The sequence below is a fragment of the Carcharhinus amblyrhynchos genome, chromosome 8 (genome assembly GCF_965287045.1).
Source record: "Carcharhinus amblyrhynchos chromosome 8, sCarAmb.v2.hapA, whole genome shotgun sequence".
Lineage (NCBI taxonomy): Eukaryota > Metazoa > Chordata > Chondrichthyes > Carcharhiniformes > Carcharhinidae > Carcharhinus > Carcharhinus amblyrhynchos.
Window position 1 is genome coordinate 99,002,875 of NC_137331.1, and position 20,491 is coordinate 99,023,365.

Below are 20,491 nucleotides of genomic sequence, written 5' to 3' on the forward strand. Positions count from 1 at the left end.
TGATGGGTCCAGTGCAATCAGCTGCATCATTGCTTTGTATCTGAGAGAATGTTCAACACAAAAGTGCCCTGATCCATTTGTCACTCAGCCATATTGATCTGTCCTCTTATCTTTGTTTTTTAGCCATAGCCCGTCCACCTCTTCACCCCTAGCTATGTAGGAATAGGAATATAAGAAAGTGTAAGGCTGAGAGAATACCTGCATTCTGCATTCATAAATTAATAATGTTCAGTAACCCCCTAACCCCCTCCTTCAATATCTATTCAACCCTTCCAAAAACTTACTGACTGTAAAGTTCAGTGCACATGTGTTCACTGAACCTCCCAAGCACAAATAAAGTGAAATCTGTCTCAGTGACCTCTGCCGAAAACAATTTTAATCCCACACCATTTGCAGCTGTATTCCACGAACACAGACCAGTTACTTCCCTGTGCAAGGTATAAATAACAATGTAAAGTGAACCGCAATAGCTGGGTAACCTTTGGCTGTGGTGCAAAAGCAGACGGGTTCCTTTTTCTACCTAAAAAAGAAAAAGTCTTTTCAAAGGCAGGAGGGGTTTGCAGATAACCCTGAAGATCCAGGAAGAATGAGCTGACTTTCTGTAAGGTAGCATAAGCTATATGTGCACCTTGCTTCTTTCAAGCTTCAACTTATATTCCCCTGTTTTATAGTTATGGCACTGTTAAACACATTATGGGCCTTAGTTCAGTGGTAGCATTCTTGTCTCTGAGTTAGGAGGTTGTATCTTGAAGCCCTAATTTAGAGAGTTGAACATATACTCAAAGCCGTCAATGCGGCTTCATACAATGGCACTGTTATGCTGTTGGAGGTACTGTTTATAAGGCTAACATTTCTCCTTTCATGTAGATATAAAAGATCCCATTGCAGTATTCAAAGAACAGGGACTTCTGGTATTCTAGCCAACATTTAACCCCTAACCAGTACTTAAAACAGATTAGTCATTGTTTTGTTGTTTATAGGACCTTGCTGTACACATATTGGCTGCCGTTGGTTTCCTACATTGCAACACTGTCTGGACTGCATAGAATACTTCATTGTCCATGAAGGCCGTTTTATAAATAAGAAGCTTTTCTTTTTTTCTTATCAAGATTCAGTTTGTCTATTTCCTTTAGAACCTTAAAAACTTGAACGTTGCCTCCTCTTCCCTGTCTTTCCCTCTCCAGAGTAAACAGTTCCAGGCTCCTCAACATCATTTATCGGCTTAAGATAGAATTATAGGAGTCTGGATAGACTCAGCCAGTTCTGTAAAATGAAACCAGCACTGAATCTGAATTTGGTTTTATGATGTTGCTTGAACAATAGTTGGTGTGAGAGAAATGCCCCACTGATTCAGATGGAGGCGCTCTTCTCAGATTGGAACTCACATTGTTATTTTCTTGTAACTGATGTTGAATGTCCAGATGGGGGAAATTCTCACTGACTGCACAATTTCAGCAGAAATACCTTGTTTGCAAAGCCTTCTGCTGATAGACTTTAACGTTATAACATTATTGCAGTTGTGAGGCTACTGGATCGGCACAGTGCCACGTAGTTAGCACTGCTGCCTCACAGCACAAGGGACCTGGGTTCGATTCCTGGCTTGGGTCACTGTCTGTGTGGAGTCTGCACGTTCTTCCGTGTCTGTGTGTGTTTCCTCCCATAGTCCAAAGATGTGCGAGTTAGGTTGATTGGCCATGCTAAATTGTCCTTTAGTGTAAGGAAGATTAGCTGGGGTAAATGCGTGGGGATGGGGTCTGGGTAGGATTGTGGTCAGTGCAAACTTGATGGGCCGAATGGTCTTCTTCTGCACTGTAGGAATTCTATGCAATTATTGGCTGAAATTTTAGCAACCCGTCTACCTCGGGAATCGGAGCAGGCGAGGGGCAGATCATGTAAAGGTTCATTGACCGTAGGCGGGATTTTATAGATTTGGGATGAGCAAGATTGTAAAGTCCCACTTATTGTTTCCACTGTGTGCATTCAATTCCAATCTTCTAGTGTCAGGTAAAACCAGGTTTGGAATGAAATGTCCTCTACTCAACAATAAGCTACAGCCCAACCTCAGCACAGCACTTCCTGCTGCATGGGGTGGGGGAGAGAATGATGATGATGTAGTGGTAATATCTTTGGACTAGTAATCCAAGACCCAGACTAATTCTCTGGGGGACATGAAATTGAATTTCAACATGGTCGCTGTTGGAATTTAAGGTCAATTAATATATCAGAAATTGAAAGCTGGTCTCAGTAATGGTGACCATGACAACCCTCATCAATCAAATCTTACCAAGTTTGGCCTGTATGTGACTCTCGGTCTACAGCAATGTCTTGATTCTTAACTGCCCTCTGAAATGGCAGAAAAAGTCACTCAGTTGAGGGAAAACAAGTGCAGGCCTTGCCCACATGGCCTAAAATAATAACGCAGAACATCATTTAACTGCTGTTTCTGTTCTTTACACTAATCATCTTTTAGTTGACAGCTACAGGCATTTTTCTGATGTAGGATTATTGTTTCAATTGAGAGTGCCCCAAACTTATTCTCAGTGGGACCTTACAGCCAGAGACAAATTTATTCCATCAGATGTCATCCGTAGCTCACTCAAGCCTCAGTTATAAAGTTGTGGGCTCACCACAGTTAAGCATGTATTCAGGCTGCTACGTCAATGCAACACTAAGAGAATGCAGCCATGTTGGAGCAACAGTCTGTCAAATAAAACATCAAACCATTCTGCCCTCTTAGGTAGAAGCCATTCCAATTTGGAAATATATTACTGATTCTTCACTGTTGCTGGGTCAAAATCCTGTTATTCCCTCCCTTTCAGTACTGTGAGTGTACCCTCACCATATGGTTCAAGAAGGCAGCTCACCACCGCCTTCTTGAGGCAATTAGGAATGAAAGAATAATCGAAAAGCATAGGATCTCAGAGAATCACAGAATTGTTCCGGTGCAGAAAGAGGCCATTCGGCCTGTCATGTCTGTACTGGCTCTGCAAAAGGGCAAACATCCAAGTTTTGCACCAATATCCAATGGAAGGCCATTCTCCCACCTTCTCCCCTTACCCCTGCACATTTTTCCTTTTCAGATAATAGTTGAATTCCTTTTGAATGCTTCGACTGAATCTCCAGCACAGAGGAGTACGTTCTGGCATTAAATACTCGCTGCGCAAAAAAGATTTTTCTTTTTCTTTCTCTGCTAATTATTTGAAATCTGTGCTATCTCATTCTCGATCCTTTAATATGGGAACAGTTTCTCCCTATCTAGTCTCTCCAGACCCCTTATGATTTTGAACATCTCCATTAAATCTCCTGTTAGCCTTCTAATTTCTCTAATCTATTTTCACAACTAAAGGTCTTCAATCCTAGGACCATTCTCATTCATCTTTTCTGCACTTTCTCCAATACCTTCACACCCTTTCTAAAATATTCTCATTCATCTTTTCTGCACTTTCTCCAATACCTTCTCACCCTTTCTAAAATAAAGTGCCCAGAACTGAATACAATGCACTAGCTGAGGCCGAACTACTGTCTTAGGCAAATTTAGCATAACCTTATTGCTCCAGCATCCCCACCAAAGCCTAGGATACTGTATATTTTGCTAACCACTCTCTCATCTTGTCCTGCCACTTTCAACGACACATATACACCTAGGTCTCTCTGCTCCTGCGCACCACCTTGAATAGTACCCTTCAGTTTATATTGTCTCTAATGTTCCTCTCATCAAAATGGATCACTTCATATTTCTCCACATTGAACTCCACTTGCTACCTGTCCACCTATTCCATGAACACATCCGTGTCTTTTTGAAGTTCTATGCTATCTTTCTTATATTCACAATGCTACCAAGTTTTGCACCAATATCCACAACAGTTGAAATTGTCCTCAATACACTAAGGTCTAGAGGGGGTTCATCACTGACCCCTGAGGAACTTCACTGTGAACCTACCCAAGCTCCAAGAAGTTTAATACCATCTAAGATAGAGCAGCCTCTATCCACCACTTTAAACATATAATCCCTCAATCCCTAATGCGCATTAACAGCAATACATACCATCTACAAAGTGCAATTTGTCAATATTCCTTTGAAAGCACATTCAAAACTATGACTTTTACCATCTAGAAGGATGAGGGCAGTGTAAGCATGGAAACACCACAACTTGGAATACTCCTTCCACGTCACACAGCCTCCTGGCTTGGAATTATATCATCATTCCATTACTGTTGTTGGGTCAAAAACCTGGAACTTCCCTTCGTACAGCACAGACATCAGTGATTCAAGAAATCAACTCCCAATAAATGCTGACATTGCCAGCAATGCCCACATCACATGAACTAATAAAAAAAGTATCTAATTAGCATTATGTTACAGTGAGATAATGTAAATCGAGATTTATTCTGCAGATGGCCTGCTCAGGGAGATAGTACAGAGGGAAGTTTTGCTTATGTGACCTTTGAGTAAAATATATTAAAGCTGATATTCCTGACCTGGTTGAGCACCAATGAAGTTTTGATGATTAATTAAATATTGTGTGATGTGAAGTTGATTTTATCATTCTGAAAACAGATGAATAATTGTGGTCCTTTCCTTTCACAGTTGTGTGTCCAGCTGGCAGCTTTTCTCAGGGTGGCAGCTGTATTCTGTGCCCACGTGGATTTTATCAGGAGGTCACAGGAAGCTTCAAGTGTAACAAATGCCCAAAAGGAAAAAAGACACTATCTCCTGGTGCCTTTTCAGTCCACCAGTGTAAGTATTTTATTTCAATCTATTTTGAAGGTACTTTCACTTTTCTAGTTCCCCACCTTACCAGCCAAATTATTCCTCTGAACTTTCCCTTTCTCTCTTCACCCTGCCACCAACCCCACCCTGCCTCTGCCCTCTCTCCCCATCAGCCTCTGATCTCTCTCCCAAACCACTTTTACTTCAAAGCATGCCCCTCGACCCAGTCTCCAATTTTGTTCCCCCGACTCCCTCCCCTCACAAATTTTTCTCCTCTCACCCCATTCAACCCTATTCCAATATCTCTTCCTGACTTGGCCTCTAATATTTTTATCCACCCCTGGACTCGTAAAGTATTTTTACCGGAAATACCTGGTAAAAAGGGAAAATAATGAAAATGGAAAACAAGCTCTCACATAGCACCTTCTATTATGTCCCAGACTACTTCACATTCAATGATATATCTCTGATGTGTAGTCACTGTTGTAATGTCAGCAAACACAGTCCTGTATCCAATTTGTACATAACAAATCCGAAGACATGCGTGTTAGGTTGACTGGCCATGCTAAATGAATCCTAGTATCGGGGGGATTAGCAATATAAATAAGCGGGGTTACAGGAATAGGGTCCAGGTGGGATTGTGGTCAGTGCAGATTCAATGGGCTGAATGACCTCCTTCTGTACTTTCTATATCTATGACAAACAGCAGTGAGATAATAACCAGATAATCTGTGTTAGTGATATTGGTTGAGAGGTTAATGTTAGGTGTCATATATACTGAATAACACATGTGCCTGATAAGATGCTTGATTGACATTTCTCAAGTTCCATTGTTGACAAATCTGGGACCACATGGTCTGCAGGAATGATCCTTTAAGTCACTAATGGTTTAAAAATTGGAAGCAGGATCCAATCATCTGGTCTGTGGCCACACAGGGAGTGTACAATCTGCCTTCCGCAGCCATCAAAGAACAGCAGTAATAAATTCCTGGAACAGTTGTTGACCTTAGCTGCTGAAATATGGCATGATCAGCGTGTAACATCTAACTGTTGTAGACCCCCTGATTTATTTTTAAAGGCCTTTTCCTTCCTCTAAATGTTTTTCTTTTGTGCCACACTCTTCTCCAGAAGGTAAGGATTCATGTTGCATTTTTCCTTTCAAAAATACTGAGTGCTTTCTCCCAAAGAGTCTCTCTTCATTGAATGTTGGCAAGATACAAATTATTGTTGGTGCCACAGTCAATTATTGGCAACTTGTGCTCATGCCTTTTCTGGATAGGAATCAGTAGTGGGAAATCAGAGCTGATATTTTACTTTCAACTCATGGAAAGCCAATGGTCTAAATCGACCACTTTACGGCAGTCATTATGATAACCAACTTAGCTGGACAGAAACCTTCACCTAATCTGTGCATGTATCCAGGCAATTAGTTCTTGACATCAAGACAGCATTGACTGAGTGTGAAATCAAGGGGCCCCAGCAAAACTGGAGTCAATGAGAATCAGGGGACAACCCTTTGCTGTTTGGAGTCAAACTTGACACAAAGGAAGATGATTGTGTTGGCTGCAGGTCAAACATCTCAGCTCCAGGACATCACTGCTCCTCAGGGTAGCGTCCTAGACACAACCATCTCAGCGTTATCAATAATCTTTCTTCCATCATAAGGCAGAAGTGGTGATGTTCGCAGATAATCACACAATGTTCAGCACCATTTGTGTCTCCTTAGACAGTAAAGCGTCCATGTCCAAATGGAACAAGACCTGGACAATATCCAGAATTAGGCTGATAAGTAGCAAATGACATTTGTGCCACACAACTGCCACACCTTTGCTCCCACACCAGTGGCGCACAGTAGCAGCAGTGTGTACCATCTACAAGATGCACTGCAAGAATTTACCAAACGTCCTTAGACAGCATCTGCCAAGCTCATGACTGTTACCAATTAAAAGGACAAGGGCAACAGACACATGGGAACTAGAACACCTCTGGAAGTTCCTCTCCAAAGTACGTACCACCCTGACTTGGAAATATATCATAATTCCTTCACTGTAGCTGGGTCAAACCCCGGAACTCCCTCTCTAACAGCATTGTAAGTGTACCTACGACACAGGAGCTGCAATGGTTCAAGAAGGCAGTGCGCCAGCACCTTCTGAAGGGCAATTAGAGATGGGCAATAACTGTAGCGTAGCCAACAATGCCCACGTCCCATGAATGAATAGAATAACATCCGGGGAATTTAAGCCAGACGCCCGGAAGATATTAAAAGCATGACCTGATTTCAATGTCCCCCTGTCCATAGCATGGCCATTCCGAGTGGAAAATGTCAACAGATGGAAGCGTGAGATGCAAGGTATGACTGAGAGGGAGACACAATGCGGGCCTTGCAGTTCGTTAAAAGGGAGAGGAGTGGTATGCTTTCCATAGAGGGAGTGCAAGGAAGTGGAGGTTTACTAGGTTGATACCGGAGTTGAGGGGGTTGTGCTATGAAGAGAGGCTGAATAAACTGGGCTTGTACTCGTTAGAGTTTAGAAGAATGAGGGGAGATCTCATTGAGACGTATAAGATGATGAATGGGATGGATAGGATAGAGGTGGAAAGACTCTTCCCGCTCAAAAAAGACAGTAGGACTAGGGGGCACAGCCTCAAGATAAAAGAGGGGCGGTTTAGAACGGAGCTGAGGAGGAACTTCTTCACTCAAAGGGTGGTGAATCTCTGGAATTCTCTGCCCGTTGAAGTGGTGGAGGCTGCCTCGCTAAATATTTTTAAGACGCGGGTTGATGGGTTTTTGATGAGAGAGGGGATTAAGGGTTATGGGGAGAGGGCGGGAAAGTGGAACTGAGCCACGACAGATCAGCCATGATCTTATTGAATGGCGGGGCAGGCTCGAAGGGCTAGATGGCCTACTCCTGCTCCTATTTCTTATGTTCTTATGTTCTTATGAAGGTTCACCGGACTAGTTCCTGGGATGGCGGAATTATCCGTAAAAAAGAGATTGAGGTGACTGGGCCTGTATTCTCCAGTGTTTAGAAGAATGAGAAGTGATCTCGTTGAAGAACACAAAATTCTTTTGGGGCTTGAGAGGGTAGAGCAGAAAGGTTGTTTTCCCTGGCTGGGGTGTCTAAAACCCAGGGGCACAGTTTCAGGATAAGAGGTAGGCCATTTAAGACTGAGATGAGAACGAATTTCTTCTCACAAAGCTGGTGAATCTTTGGAATTCTATACCCATAATGGATATAGAGACTCAGTATGAGTCTGTATGTTGAGTATGTTCAAGATAGAGATTGATAGATTTCTAGATATTAAAAATATAAAGTGATATGGGCATAGTGCAGTAAAATGATATTGGGGTAAATAAAAAGTTTATTCATTCGTCACAAGTAAGGCTTACATTTACTCTGCAATGAAGTTACTGTGAAAATCCCTGAGTCGCCACACTCTGGCAGCTGTTTGGGTCAATGTACCTAAACAGCTCAGGGTACCAGAATACCTTTCTTCTACCAGGGTAAAAGATCAACCATGATCAAGTTGAATGGCAGAGCCACTTTGAGGGGCCCAATGGTCCACTGTTGCTCCTATGTTACTGTGCAACTCCAAGGGAACAGAGGCCCATACACTTTCCTTGCAGCCTCGCTGATCCGCACAGCACTAAGGAAAGATTTTACTTTCCTTCGCTGGTTTCCCAACAACTTTGCTTAACAGGGCAGCATAGGTGTACACTTTGCTCAGCACAGAAAAGCTACCATCAGCCATAATGCCTCAATTTGTTTTTGCCGACGAGGCTACTGTCAGTGTCCAATGTAAGCTTCATCCATCATCAAAAACCAGAGTTTGGCAGCAACCAAGTGGGGACTGGAGCCCCCTTGCTGTTTCCCCACTGAAAAATACACATTCCCAGGTAAGAAACCTATTTTGCTCCATTAACCAATTCCCAGATGTTACAGATATTTACCCATGTGACATTAACAGGTTTAACAAAGTGTGAAGCCAGTCCTTGGAAGTGTGACCCACAAGGACAATATAGAGCAGCTCAGCGAGATACCAATGCACGGATATCTTTCTGTGTCACTGTGACTGGAGAGCGATTACCTTGGAGTGAAACCAATGGAACCCTCACTGAGTCAGATTGTATTCGTGAGTAGATGTGGTTCATGTTATTTAAATCCTTCTTTGGGTTGTTGCGGTAAAACATAGTTGATGGGTGGTGTTTAATGGAGATTGAAAGGATATTAACATCTGTCCCCTTGTCAGTCATAATCCTGAAACAGAGTTAGTCTAAGCTTCCGGAACATTTTTGTGCTATTGGTTTCCCTTTGCGACTCCACATTGGAACCTATCTAATCCTAGATTGTATGAGCCAAGTGAAGATTAAAAGATAGCTGAAATGCTTTGCGTAAGGTTAAAGTTCATTCTCAATGTTCTGCCTCCCAGCTGCTCCTATCCATTTTGGAGGTTGAAGTAACATTTTCTATCGCGTTAGAAACCAAACTGGAGCTGGACCTCCCTTTAGATAGATTGACTTTCGAAGAAAGAATTCATGCGACCACATTGTAGATGCAATCAGGTTCATATCTGTTTTCATAACAACTCATGAAAGAGCTACTATTGACTAATTATTTGGCAGCTTCCAGAGTAACAATGCATCTGGAAGTTCACACTTCATGATACAGTAAGAATTAAATCCTAAAGTATTTAAATATGCACCTTCCCAACACAAGTGAAATCAGTTGACTTTGTTTTATGTGCATAGTGTGAGGTCTTAGATCTTTGGATATTCCAGCATGTGAAGCACATTGGCAGGGAGAGAAATGAAGCTGAATAAATATCTGCGGATGGCACTAGAGGTGTTTGGATGATTAAATAACTCAAAGTGCTGATTGGTTCCAAGTGGTCAAAGACAGCTCTGCAGAGTTGATTTGTAAAGATTTGAGTACAGATCAATATTCTGGAATTTTGTGTAGTATCCTTTGAGGAGTGACAGTATTTGATAAACGACATGATGGAAATAGACTGCAGTAGGAAGAATGAGGGATCACTTGCTTGTGGTAAAATCCAGAGAAAATTGTGTAAAGTCAATGTATTAATTAATGTGCCATTAATTGGCACATTCTGTGCCCCTCCAATGACCCCTTTCAATATTCAGGCAGAGCATGGCAAGGGTCAACTTTTAGGGGCGAAATGATGTTTGCTCATTCCATGGACTCTTTTATGTTTCTTAACACACAGTCTTTTCTTCTTTCTATTGAAAGTATTCCGACAGTTTGACAGCATCAATCAACATCAGATAATCCTGAATTCTGAAGACACGGAAATCATCAAAGTTTTAACAGGGCATGTCGATCATCAGCGGCAGCTTCTGGACTGTCTCACTGGTCAGTAAAGGTCATATTTGCTCTGATTGTTTCATTGTTTCATTTCACAAGAATGTTAGGATTTGAATCATTAGCTGGTCAAAACATCCTTGACCCTGCCACACGGGAGGTACCATACTATCCTGAATTAATGTCTGAACCCACTATCACCATGGCTCTTCCAATCTTTCTTCTGCCCCACATACATCTGAGCTTCCCATGGTGCCATAGACATGGTCCAGCTGGTATACCCATGTTGCCTCATCACTTTCACTAATATGCAGGTGGCATGATAAAAATATATTTTAGTAAGCAATGTCACTATCAGAAGGCAAACTGCTACAAACTCTGCAAGGGCTAAAGAAGATTTACCACCATCTTTTCAGCTTAATTAGAATGGACAGTTGATGTGGCTCTGCCAAGGTATCATATTCTAAGAACATTCTTTGACAAGTTTGTCGAACACCAATTGAGTTGTGGTTGTTATGATGAGGATCATTTTAGCAAGGATTCATTAACTATTTTACTTCCTATTTTAAATCTGTTAATATCCAGAATGAAAAAAATTAAAACTGCATTTTTTATATCTGCTAAATGTCACTAAGGATTGAATCAATAATTCAGAGGCTGGGAGTAATATTCTAGAAAACTTGAGTTTAAAACCCCACCATAACAGTTGATCTTTGAGAGAAATCCTGTTGAGGTATCAAGGGCCTCACCTGCCTCTTGGAGGGCTGGTGAGATATCCATGCTGCCTTCTTCTTGGAAAGATCCGACAAGCCAATCAAGCAATAATGAGGCCAATGACAGGTTTCACTTGGAATCAAGACCCCAGGAGCTCAGCACCATCCAAGACAAAGCAACGATCCACCAAGGTTCCTTCCCCAGCACCTTACAAATATGCAACTTCTACCACCTAAAAGAACAAGGGTATCAAATGCATGGGAACGTGCATTCCCCTGAAGGTCACACACCATCCTGACTTGGAAATGTGTCGCTGCTCCTTCAATGTTGCTGGGTTAAAATCCTGGAACTCCCTTCTTAACAGCATTATGGGTTTAACTGTATCACATGGACTTCAGTAGTCCAAGAAGATGGCTCATTGCAACATTTTCAAAGGCAATTAGGGATGCGAAATAAAAAATGCTGGCCTAGCCAGTGATGCAAGACAAGGGCCCAACTTCCAATAACACAATGTCAACTGAGATGGTCATTGAATGAATTGATGGTCAGTGATGCTCAGGATCAGAATGTTATTTAAATTGAACCTAGGGATAAAGCGACTTTTAGTAACTACAATCTCCCTTCCCAAACCTACCAATCTTTATCTCCAGTTTCTTTGCAATATGTTGCATTTGTCCAAATAAAAACAGTGACCATGAAGTATGGCTTGGATTCTTCAGGTCTCACTGCAAGATGGATAGGAAATGCAGGCGCGTGGGGTAAACGTTGTTTCCCATCCCTTCAGAGGTCTGGCAGAATCCTATGCTACTGGCAGTGGTGAGCTTGAAGGCTGGAAGGTCATGCACTCTGCTGGGATGGTGGCATACTGGAACCCTGCTGCCTTCTTGCCTCCACCAGAATTCCGTTAACCTTTGTGACCTGCTACCTATTGAAATCCTTAAGTGGCCAATTAATGACTCCATATGGGCTTCATCTTCCAATCGCTGGTATTAATCCCGTAGTGAGCAGGCCTGTTGACATGCAGTGTGCATGGTGGCTAAAACCGTGCGGCCAGCTTACTATCCCTGAAGGTGGAGGGAGGGTACCTTGATAAGGTATTCGGTGCCTAACTGTGGAGCTGGACATCAGGAAGAGGGTGGTCCCACTGAGATCCATCAGCATGGCTCTGCTGCCAATCCGCCTACATCACCCTCTCAGTGATCCCCACCCCATGAATTCTTCCCACCCCTATATTACTTAACCGTGGCCTGGGTCACTCCTGGGGCTCTGAAATGTGTTTTTTCTGCAATAGCCAAAGCATCCCTTATGACACGGTTGAACGCAATGGCCCGTAGCTCTCGGTACACAACACCTTTGCCACGCGGGTCTTGATTCCAGGGAAGGCCCAGCACTGACCTCACCACTGCTTGATTGGCTTGTGGTTCAGCCTTCCTAAACAGAGCACATATCTCTCACTTGCTGTCTAGCCAGCAGACGAGACCTTCTGGCTCAAGAGTATTCCACCCATGATGTGACTCGTGGAAGTCCTGTAGGCTGCAATCTGTATGTCCTGGTATGTGGATCCTTTCTATTTATGAATAATGTGAATGGGAAATCTATGTTTTTTTTAAACCCTAACATCAGAAAACAATCTCCCACTCCACCAGTGTGATAATTCCATTTTCTAAAATAGTCCCATCCTGAATGGGCTTATATCCCTGAAAACTCATTCAAGCCAAACTCTCATTGAATTATAACTGACAGAACTTAAGAACATAAGAACAAGGAGCAGGAGTTGGCCATCTGGTCTCTTGAGCCTGCTCTGCCATTTAATGAGATCATGGCTGATCTATTCGTGGACTCAGCTTCACTTACCCACCTGCTCATCATAACCCTTCATTCCTTTACTGTTCAAAAATTTATCTATCCTTGCCTTAAAAAGGCAAAGAAGAAGGCAATTCTGCCCAGAGATGCATTATCTGCCCTTTGAAGAACTTTTCAATTAATCCCATTCTCATGTTCTTTCCCCATAGCCCTGCAGTATTTTGTCAATAGAATTTACAGCTCTCCAATAGCTCATTTGGACCAACTAGACATCAACACTTTTGTTCCATATGAGTCTCTTCCCATTTTACTATCCTTCCTGGAATTCTATCAGCATGTCCTACTATTCCTCTACTTCTAGTGTACTACTTTACATTTCTCTTTAAGTGTGTCTATGCTGTTTGCCTTAACTTTCCCATGTGATAGCAAGTCCTGTGCTCTATCACTATCTGGGGAATTTCTTGAATTTTTGAATTTCCTATTGGACTTGTGAATGGCTATGTTATGTTGATGACTCTTAGTTTTGAGCTCTTCACAACTCCTCTACATCTGCCCTATCAAACTCCTTCACAATTTTAAAATCCTTTATCAGGTCAAATATGTATCCAATTTGGTTTTAAAAGGTGCTGTTGAATCTTGCTTCCATTGCTTTTTCTGGCACGGCATTCCAGGCCACAGCAACTTGCTGTATCTCTTACTTTTTGTTTCTTTGTCAATTTGCAAACTCTGTTCTCTATAGACCATTGCACACAATAGAGACAGGGAAATTTTAACCCATCAACTTGCTTTTGGTTTGCTCCTATGGGCAGGAATTCCTGAAATCGTAAAATCCCACCTGAGCTCAATAGATATTTCCACTGTCTGTCCCTCGCCCATTCCGATTCATGGTGGGTAGGGAGGTAAAAGCCTGGCTCATAAATTGTAGATGTGATAGAACGTTGTTTAGACTCACCAGAATAACCACTCCGCACTGCACAAAGATTTTTGAGGTGTTTACTGAACCTGTGGACCTCTTTTGTTTCTCATATATCTTTCTTGTTTGTTTGTACTTGGGGATTAATATACTCCATGAATTCATACATAGAGAAAACTTAAATCTTTCCCTTTGCAGAATGCTCTGGAAATGAGATGTGTAACTTCCTGACATTATTCAGCAAAGGAGAACTGTTCCAGTGTGAACTTTATAATAACTCCGAGTCCAATTTGCTCTGTGACACATTTGGACAGGTAGGGGAGATATTTTTGATCTTGTATCTAAATGACTAATATTGTTCCATGATATCCTATGTGATACTAATGTGATTTTCAGAATGCACATTCATTAAAGTTGCAAGAAATGGGAAGAGCCACATGCAGCAAAACCCAATATACAAGTACATTCTCAGAACCCATGCAAGCCATGTTCAACTTCCTCAAAGTCCTACCCTCTTTTTTAGTTTGAGAAAAATAGTGTAATGGATCAAGGATGACTCAATGCAGCTTTAATTATAAAAGCTCTATTGCTAACAGAGTATTTATATGTCTATGAATGTGTAAATAAGTGAACATGTGTATGTGTGTGTGTATGTACAAGGTTAGACTAGAGTTCAAATGTGACTGCTCTTCTGGACTCCCAGGCTCCAACTGCCAGTCCCTCCTCGACCTGTGGTCCCCGCCCTTCTGTCGATTGGCTCAGCTTCCCACTGGAGTGATCCATAGAGTCCTCGCTGGTCATGTGGCCCTCAGAACGTGCCCCCCCCCCCTCCCCAATCCCCCACACCAACTTCATGGCCGTGCTCTTACAGCTAGTTAAAGAATTGTGGAATTATTGAATGGTCACAACATAGAAGAAGGCCATTCAACCCAACTTGTATATAGTTGCTCTCTGCAAGAGTAATTCAGCTACTCCCACCACACCAGACCCCCTACCCTGCCCCCCACCACCCTCTCAAGGCCAATAGTGCAGGATGAAACTAAATTTTGAAGGGGTGGGCAAGAGCATAAAACTAGCATTACTGAGGAGCATTATGTAGCTGAGAGGAGAAAAAGGACAATAAGTACTAAGCAGCTCCACAACTGAAGGGTTTGGGAGACAAGGAGGTGGGAGATGAGCCTTGAAATGAAGGCAGAAAGAATCATGTCCAAGATTATGTAACCTTAATAAATGAAGAGGCCTTTCATTTCCTTCGCAACTGGCTCCACCATATATTAAAGGGGTTAATTATGTTGGAATAGCACAGTTTCAATACTAAGAACCTTACCTATGCTTTGCTGGTAGGAGCTTAAAGCACTGCCTTGCCACAAGAATTCTATGTAAATCTGCAAAATGCTGCTGGAAATGATACATGAACTAATTTCTCTCCCCGTCTCTATGTGTAGCACAGTGTCTCTCCGTGATTATCACTGCTGCCTCCCAGTGCTAGGGACCTGGGTTCAATTCCAGCCTTGGGTGACAGTGAGGGGTTTGCATATTCTCCTCATGTCTGTGTGGGTTTCCTTCAGGTGCTCTGGTTTCCTCCCACAATCTAAAGATGTGGGGGTTAGGTGGATTAACCATGGTAAATGCACGGAGTTATGGGGATAAACAGGAGGTGGGCCTGGATCAGGTGTTCTTTCAGAGAGTTAGTGCAAGCTCAATGGGCCGAATGGCCTTCTTGCTGACTATTCTTACTGACTCTGTTCATTGGAAATCTATTCTAATTAGTTAATTCAGAATCATTTTAAAACTTTCTGTTAATTTCTCTTTTACATGGCATTCAACTTGTCTGGCTAGAATCTCATTGCTGAATCTCCAGCAGTGGTGCTGGGAGGTGTGTGAAATGCTTCAGGATACACTGTCTGACTTTTCTGTCTACTTCAATGGAAAGTCTTTGGCTTCTAATTTAGTCTTTAACTCAGTCTCCTCTCACAGCGAAATCTTTGTCTTAAAGATGAAGACATTGACATTTTTCCCAGTGATTTCTTTAGTTCAAAACACTTCCATCATATTTTATTCTCTTTCTTCTATGAAAATACTTCATCTAGTCAGAAGAAGATTGCCACTCCATAATCTACTAAGGGAATATTTTAGCAGGGGAGGTTTTCACAATGAATGAGGAAGACCATTCATCCATTCAGAAACATCTGAAGTATTGCCAAGACTTCATCTATGTAAATTATTACAAGGCTTTAAACTTCACTAACTCATCTGGCGTCAATTTGAAGTGTTAATCATACTTTTGTGAAGAACTTGCAGAAACCACCCCTGAATGAGTTCATTGAGGTCCCTTGGGAAAGAAAAGTTGCCTTGCTGGTCTAACCTATTCATGACTCCAGTCCCACACTCAAAATAGTTGACACTTGTCTGTCCTCTGAAGTGGTTGAACAGTCACTCTGTCAAATCACAGCACCATCATTAGTCCCACAAAAATATTTCCCACCACTTTCTCAGAGCATTGCCAGCATTGCCTATTGCCCTAGAATAAATATAGAAAGTCCCATTTCATTAGTTAGTGGTGATTTGGATCCACTCTGGCTATTTAGTTCCTGCAAAAAAGAGACATTTTGTATCAAGCCTTTTCATCTTGCACTCATCAGCACGTTCATTAAAAAAAAATGTACAGGAAATCAACCTATTTATACTGTATGAGAAGAGAGTGCTGACTGGTTGGCAAGTGGACTCTGATTGCCATTGGCGTGGAGAATGCACCAGTTGATGGTCACTGAAAGTTAACTGCTAAGCATTGTTTGAAAGTTCAACCAGACAGCTTGACTCTGATTGGCCAAGGTGTTGAGCTGAGGAATGAACTGGATAATGGCTGTGACTTGTTTTGTTTAGTTGAAACAAACACAATGTTCTCTCAGTCTGCAAAGAACAGGCCTCCGAGTACTAATATAAGTAGCATCCAGTCCAAACAAATGTACCACACTGTGAGCCCAACTGACAATCTTAAATAGATTGTCAGCATAATTCTTAGCACACTCAAGATTACTTAGCAAGTGCTAGGCAATATGGAATCACATCTAATATAGGATACTGTGTTTCAAGTTTTGCAAGCATGGCTGGTTGTGCGTGGTCTTTACCTTGCAGCAGAAGAAACAAGTTGTTTGAGACTATCCATCAGTGATTACAACATACCTGGCATTTCAAACTGTTTTAATGATAATGAAATGGTCTTTTTTTTAAACTTATGAGATTACTGGAGTTTCAGGGTTACGTTATTTTTAATTGGCCGGAATGTTACTGTCCTGCCTGCCAGGGGAACTGGAACGGGGAAAGAGCAGAGCATGGAAAGATCCATTGACCACGGGCGGGATTTTATGGTTTCAGGACGAGTGATGCCATAAAATACCGTCCATCATGTCTATCGTCCATTGGGTAACTGTAGGTTGTTGAAGCCTTTGCCTCAAATGACGGAGAGAAGGAAGTGGGGTGTTCCACAGAAGTCTGAGAATGTATAATTCTTTGAGCATTGCAGGATCTGGAGAGATAATAAGTGAGGAGAGACATGAACGTAAGCAAAAATTTAATATTAAGATATTCGGGCAGCATTGCCAGTTGTTTAATATCCTCAATTTACAATAATATCCACATTTACAACAATTCATAAATTGCAACATAATTAACTGATAGCCATTTATCACCAATCATATTACATATCAGGAGAAAGTATGGGTGGTCTGATTTGTAAGTTTGCAGATGACACGAAGATTGGTGGAGTTGCTGATAGTGTCGAGAATTGTCAGAGAGTACAACAGGATATAGATAGATTGGAGAATTGGGTGCAGAAATGGCAGATGGAATTTTAGTAAAAAGTCTGACAACACCAGGTTTTAGTCCAACCGATTTATTTGATAATAGACTCACAAGCTTTCGGGGTTAGCCCCTTCGTCAGGTGAATGGAGAGTTCTGGCCTCAGGCAGGGCATATAAAGCACAGACAGTTTGGAGATGGAATTTTACCCAGACAAATGTGAGCTAATACGTTCTGGAGGATCAAATTTAAGTATGAGTTATACTATAAATGGCAAAACCCTTAGGAATATTAACATACAGAGGGATCTGGGCATGCAGGTCCACAGTTCCCTAAAAGTGGCAATACAGGTGGCCAAGGTAATTAAGAAGGCATATGGCATTCCTGCCTTCATCAGTTGGGGCATTGAGCACAGGAGTTGGAAAATTATGTTGCAGCTATATAAAACCTTGGTTAGACTGCATTTGGAGTATTGCATGCAGTTCTGGCCATCACATTATCAGAAGGACGTGAAAACTTTGGAGAGAATGCAAAGAAGGTTTGCCAGGATGTTATCTGGTCTTGAGGGTGTTGGCTATGGGGAGAGGTTGAATAAACTAAGATTGTTTTCACTGGAAAGATGGAGATTGAGGAAAGACCTGATTGAGATCTATAAAATTCTAAGAGCCATAGACAAGGTGGATAATCAGAGGCTTTTCCCAAGGGTGGAAGTGCCAATTACAAGGAGGCACAGATTCAAGGTGACTAGGAGGAAAGTTTAAGGAAGGTGTGCGGGAGAAAATTTTCACACAGAGTGTGATGGATGCCTGTAACGTGCTGCCAGAGGATGTGGTGGGAGCAAGTACATGAGCAACATTTAAGAGGCATCTGGATAGGTACAGGGATAGGGTGGGAATAAAGGGATACGAACCGAGCAAAGGCAGAAGGTGTTTTTAGATACGGTATCATGATTGGCACATGCTTGGAGGGCCAAAGGGTCTATTCAGGTGCTGTACTTTTCTTCTTTCCTCTTTGTTCTCATTGTTGACTGCACCATATGCTGTCAGTTTGCTTACTGTTTATTTTTCTATCTGTGTCTTATTCTGCTAATAGAGTGAAGGATTCCTGGGGAATTCAGCAACAACCAAATATGAAGGGATTAGTTGCCAGCTGAGAATCAGCGGCAGTGGTGAGCAGAATCTGAGCGTCTACAGGAAGAAAGGTGAGTTTTACAAAAATTCAATGGAAATGGGCCATCTGTCACTGAGGACACACTTTATTACATGAACTATAATTTTTTTTTACTTTTGGAGTGACCCTAAAAATTGTGCAATCACAAAACAAAAAGCAAACTCAAGGGAGACAGTGGCGTAGTGGTATTATCACTATACTAGTATCCCACAGACCCAGGGGAATGCTTTGGGAACCCAGGTTCAAATCCCATTATGGCAGATGATGACATTTGAATTGAATCCAAATGTAGAGCCAGAAGTCTATTGAACATTCACTACCCATTTGTCAGTCACCTTACATTGCTAGTTAATGTGGTGGATAAGATATCTATTAAATCAACAAGGAATATAAATGCATATTCAGTAAATTGGTAATCAAGAAATAGTCAGGAAGTTATTCCTGGAATTGGTGGATTTCTCTAATTGTCATGGTTTATGATGTTATCTGAATCAAATGGATTAAATAATTTACCATGATCACTATCTATACAAAAACTAAAATATTGAATGCTCTGGCAATTTGAAACAAAAACAGAAAAAGTTGGTAATACTCACAATTTATTTAAATAAAAGCAAATTACTGCGGATGCTGGAATCTGAAACCATAAGAGGAAATGCTGAAAATCTCAGACGTCTGGCAGCATCTGTAAGGAGAGAAAAGAGCTGACGTTTCGAGTCTGGGGGAAGTGGGGGCGGAGATGGGACAGAGAAAGAATGTAGAAAAGGGGAAGTGAGGGGAGAAAAGGGAAGGGAAGGAAAATGAAGTAGGGGGAAAGAGTGGGGGGGTGGGGAAAAAATGAAGAAAGACAAAAAAGAAATAAGATATAGAGAACGATAAAAATTAAATGAAATAGAATGAAAACAAAGGGGGCCAATGTGGGGTGGAGCAAATCATCTGAAATTATTGAATTTGGCGTTGAGACTGAGAGGCTGTAAAGTGCCTAGCTGGAAGATGAGATGCTTATCCTTCAGTTTGCGTTGAGCTTCACTGGAACATTGCAGCAAGCCAAGGATAGACATGTTGGTATGGGAGCAGGATCGTACACAATCCTGTGCCATGCCTTTTAGCTTTGACAAGGGATCATCTGGACTCGAAACGTCAGCTCTTTTCTCACCTTACAAATGCTGCCAGACCTGCTGAAATTTTGCAGCGTTTTCTCTCTCACAGTTTATTTGATGTTGCTGTTCTGTATTTATTTCCAATCAAAAGAAAGTATCCAAATCCTGAAACACCAATGACAGACTTCCTAGGCAGAAATTAATACCCTCCCATCTTGTCACCTTTCTGTCTCTTTTCCATTGAAGTCTGGAGTCATAAATGGGAACAGATTGCACAGTCACCTTCAAAAAGGAATTGAATAAATACTTGAAGGAGAAAAATTTCAGGGACGTGGGGAAACAGTGCAAGAGTGAAACTAACTGAATTGCTCTTTGAAAGACACATACTTGATGGGCTGAATGGCCTCCTTACGTTCTGAACTGCTGTATGTTTTTATGCCTTTCACTTCCATCAAACTCCTAATCTCTTGCGACTGTCTCACCGCATAGTGGCACAATGGTTAGCACTGCTGCCTCATAGCGCCAGGGTCTTGGGTTTGATTCCTGGCTCAGGTCACTGTCTGTGCAGAGTCCGCATGTTTTCCCCATGTCTATGTGGATTTCCTCCGCGTGCTCCAGTTTCTTCCCACAGCCTGAAAGACGGTCTGGTTAGGTGCAGTGGCCATGCTAAATTCTCTCTCTGTGTACCCGAACAGACGTCAGAGTGTGGCAACTGGGGGGTTTTCACAGTAGCTTCATTGTAGTGTTGATGTAAGCCTACTTGTGACACCTAATAAATAAACTTTAAAAACACCTCTTTAGAATATTTATTTCTCTGCTGTTACCAACTCCCACTCTGAGGTTCTTATGAAGATATCCTTCCTCCAGTCCCTCCTCCCCCTCTGTACAATGATTTCATCCTCACTGACTTTCCTTCACAACTCGCCTTGTTCTTTCTTTGATTTCACTCTCTTCATCAACCTCT

At 41.9% G+C, this 20,491-nt stretch overlaps 1 protein-coding gene across 1 annotated transcript in view; it reads left to right on the plus strand.

The window, feature by feature from the left end:
• The window catches only part of tg (thyroglobulin), a 364,697-nt gene that overhangs the window by 86,066 nt on the left and 258,140 nt on the right, over positions 1 to 20,491 (plus strand). The window contains exons 21-25 of the mRNA XM_080193545.1: positions 4,589 to 4,738; positions 8,678 to 8,842; positions 9,958 to 10,080; positions 13,658 to 13,773; positions 18,350 to 18,458. Coding sequence (XP_080049671.1) covers positions 4,589 to 4,738; positions 8,678 to 8,842; positions 9,958 to 10,080; positions 13,658 to 13,773; positions 18,350 to 18,458 — 663 coding nt within the window. The remainder of the gene's footprint in view (positions 1 to 4,588; positions 4,739 to 8,677; positions 8,843 to 9,957; positions 10,081 to 13,657; positions 13,774 to 18,349; positions 18,459 to 20,491) is intronic.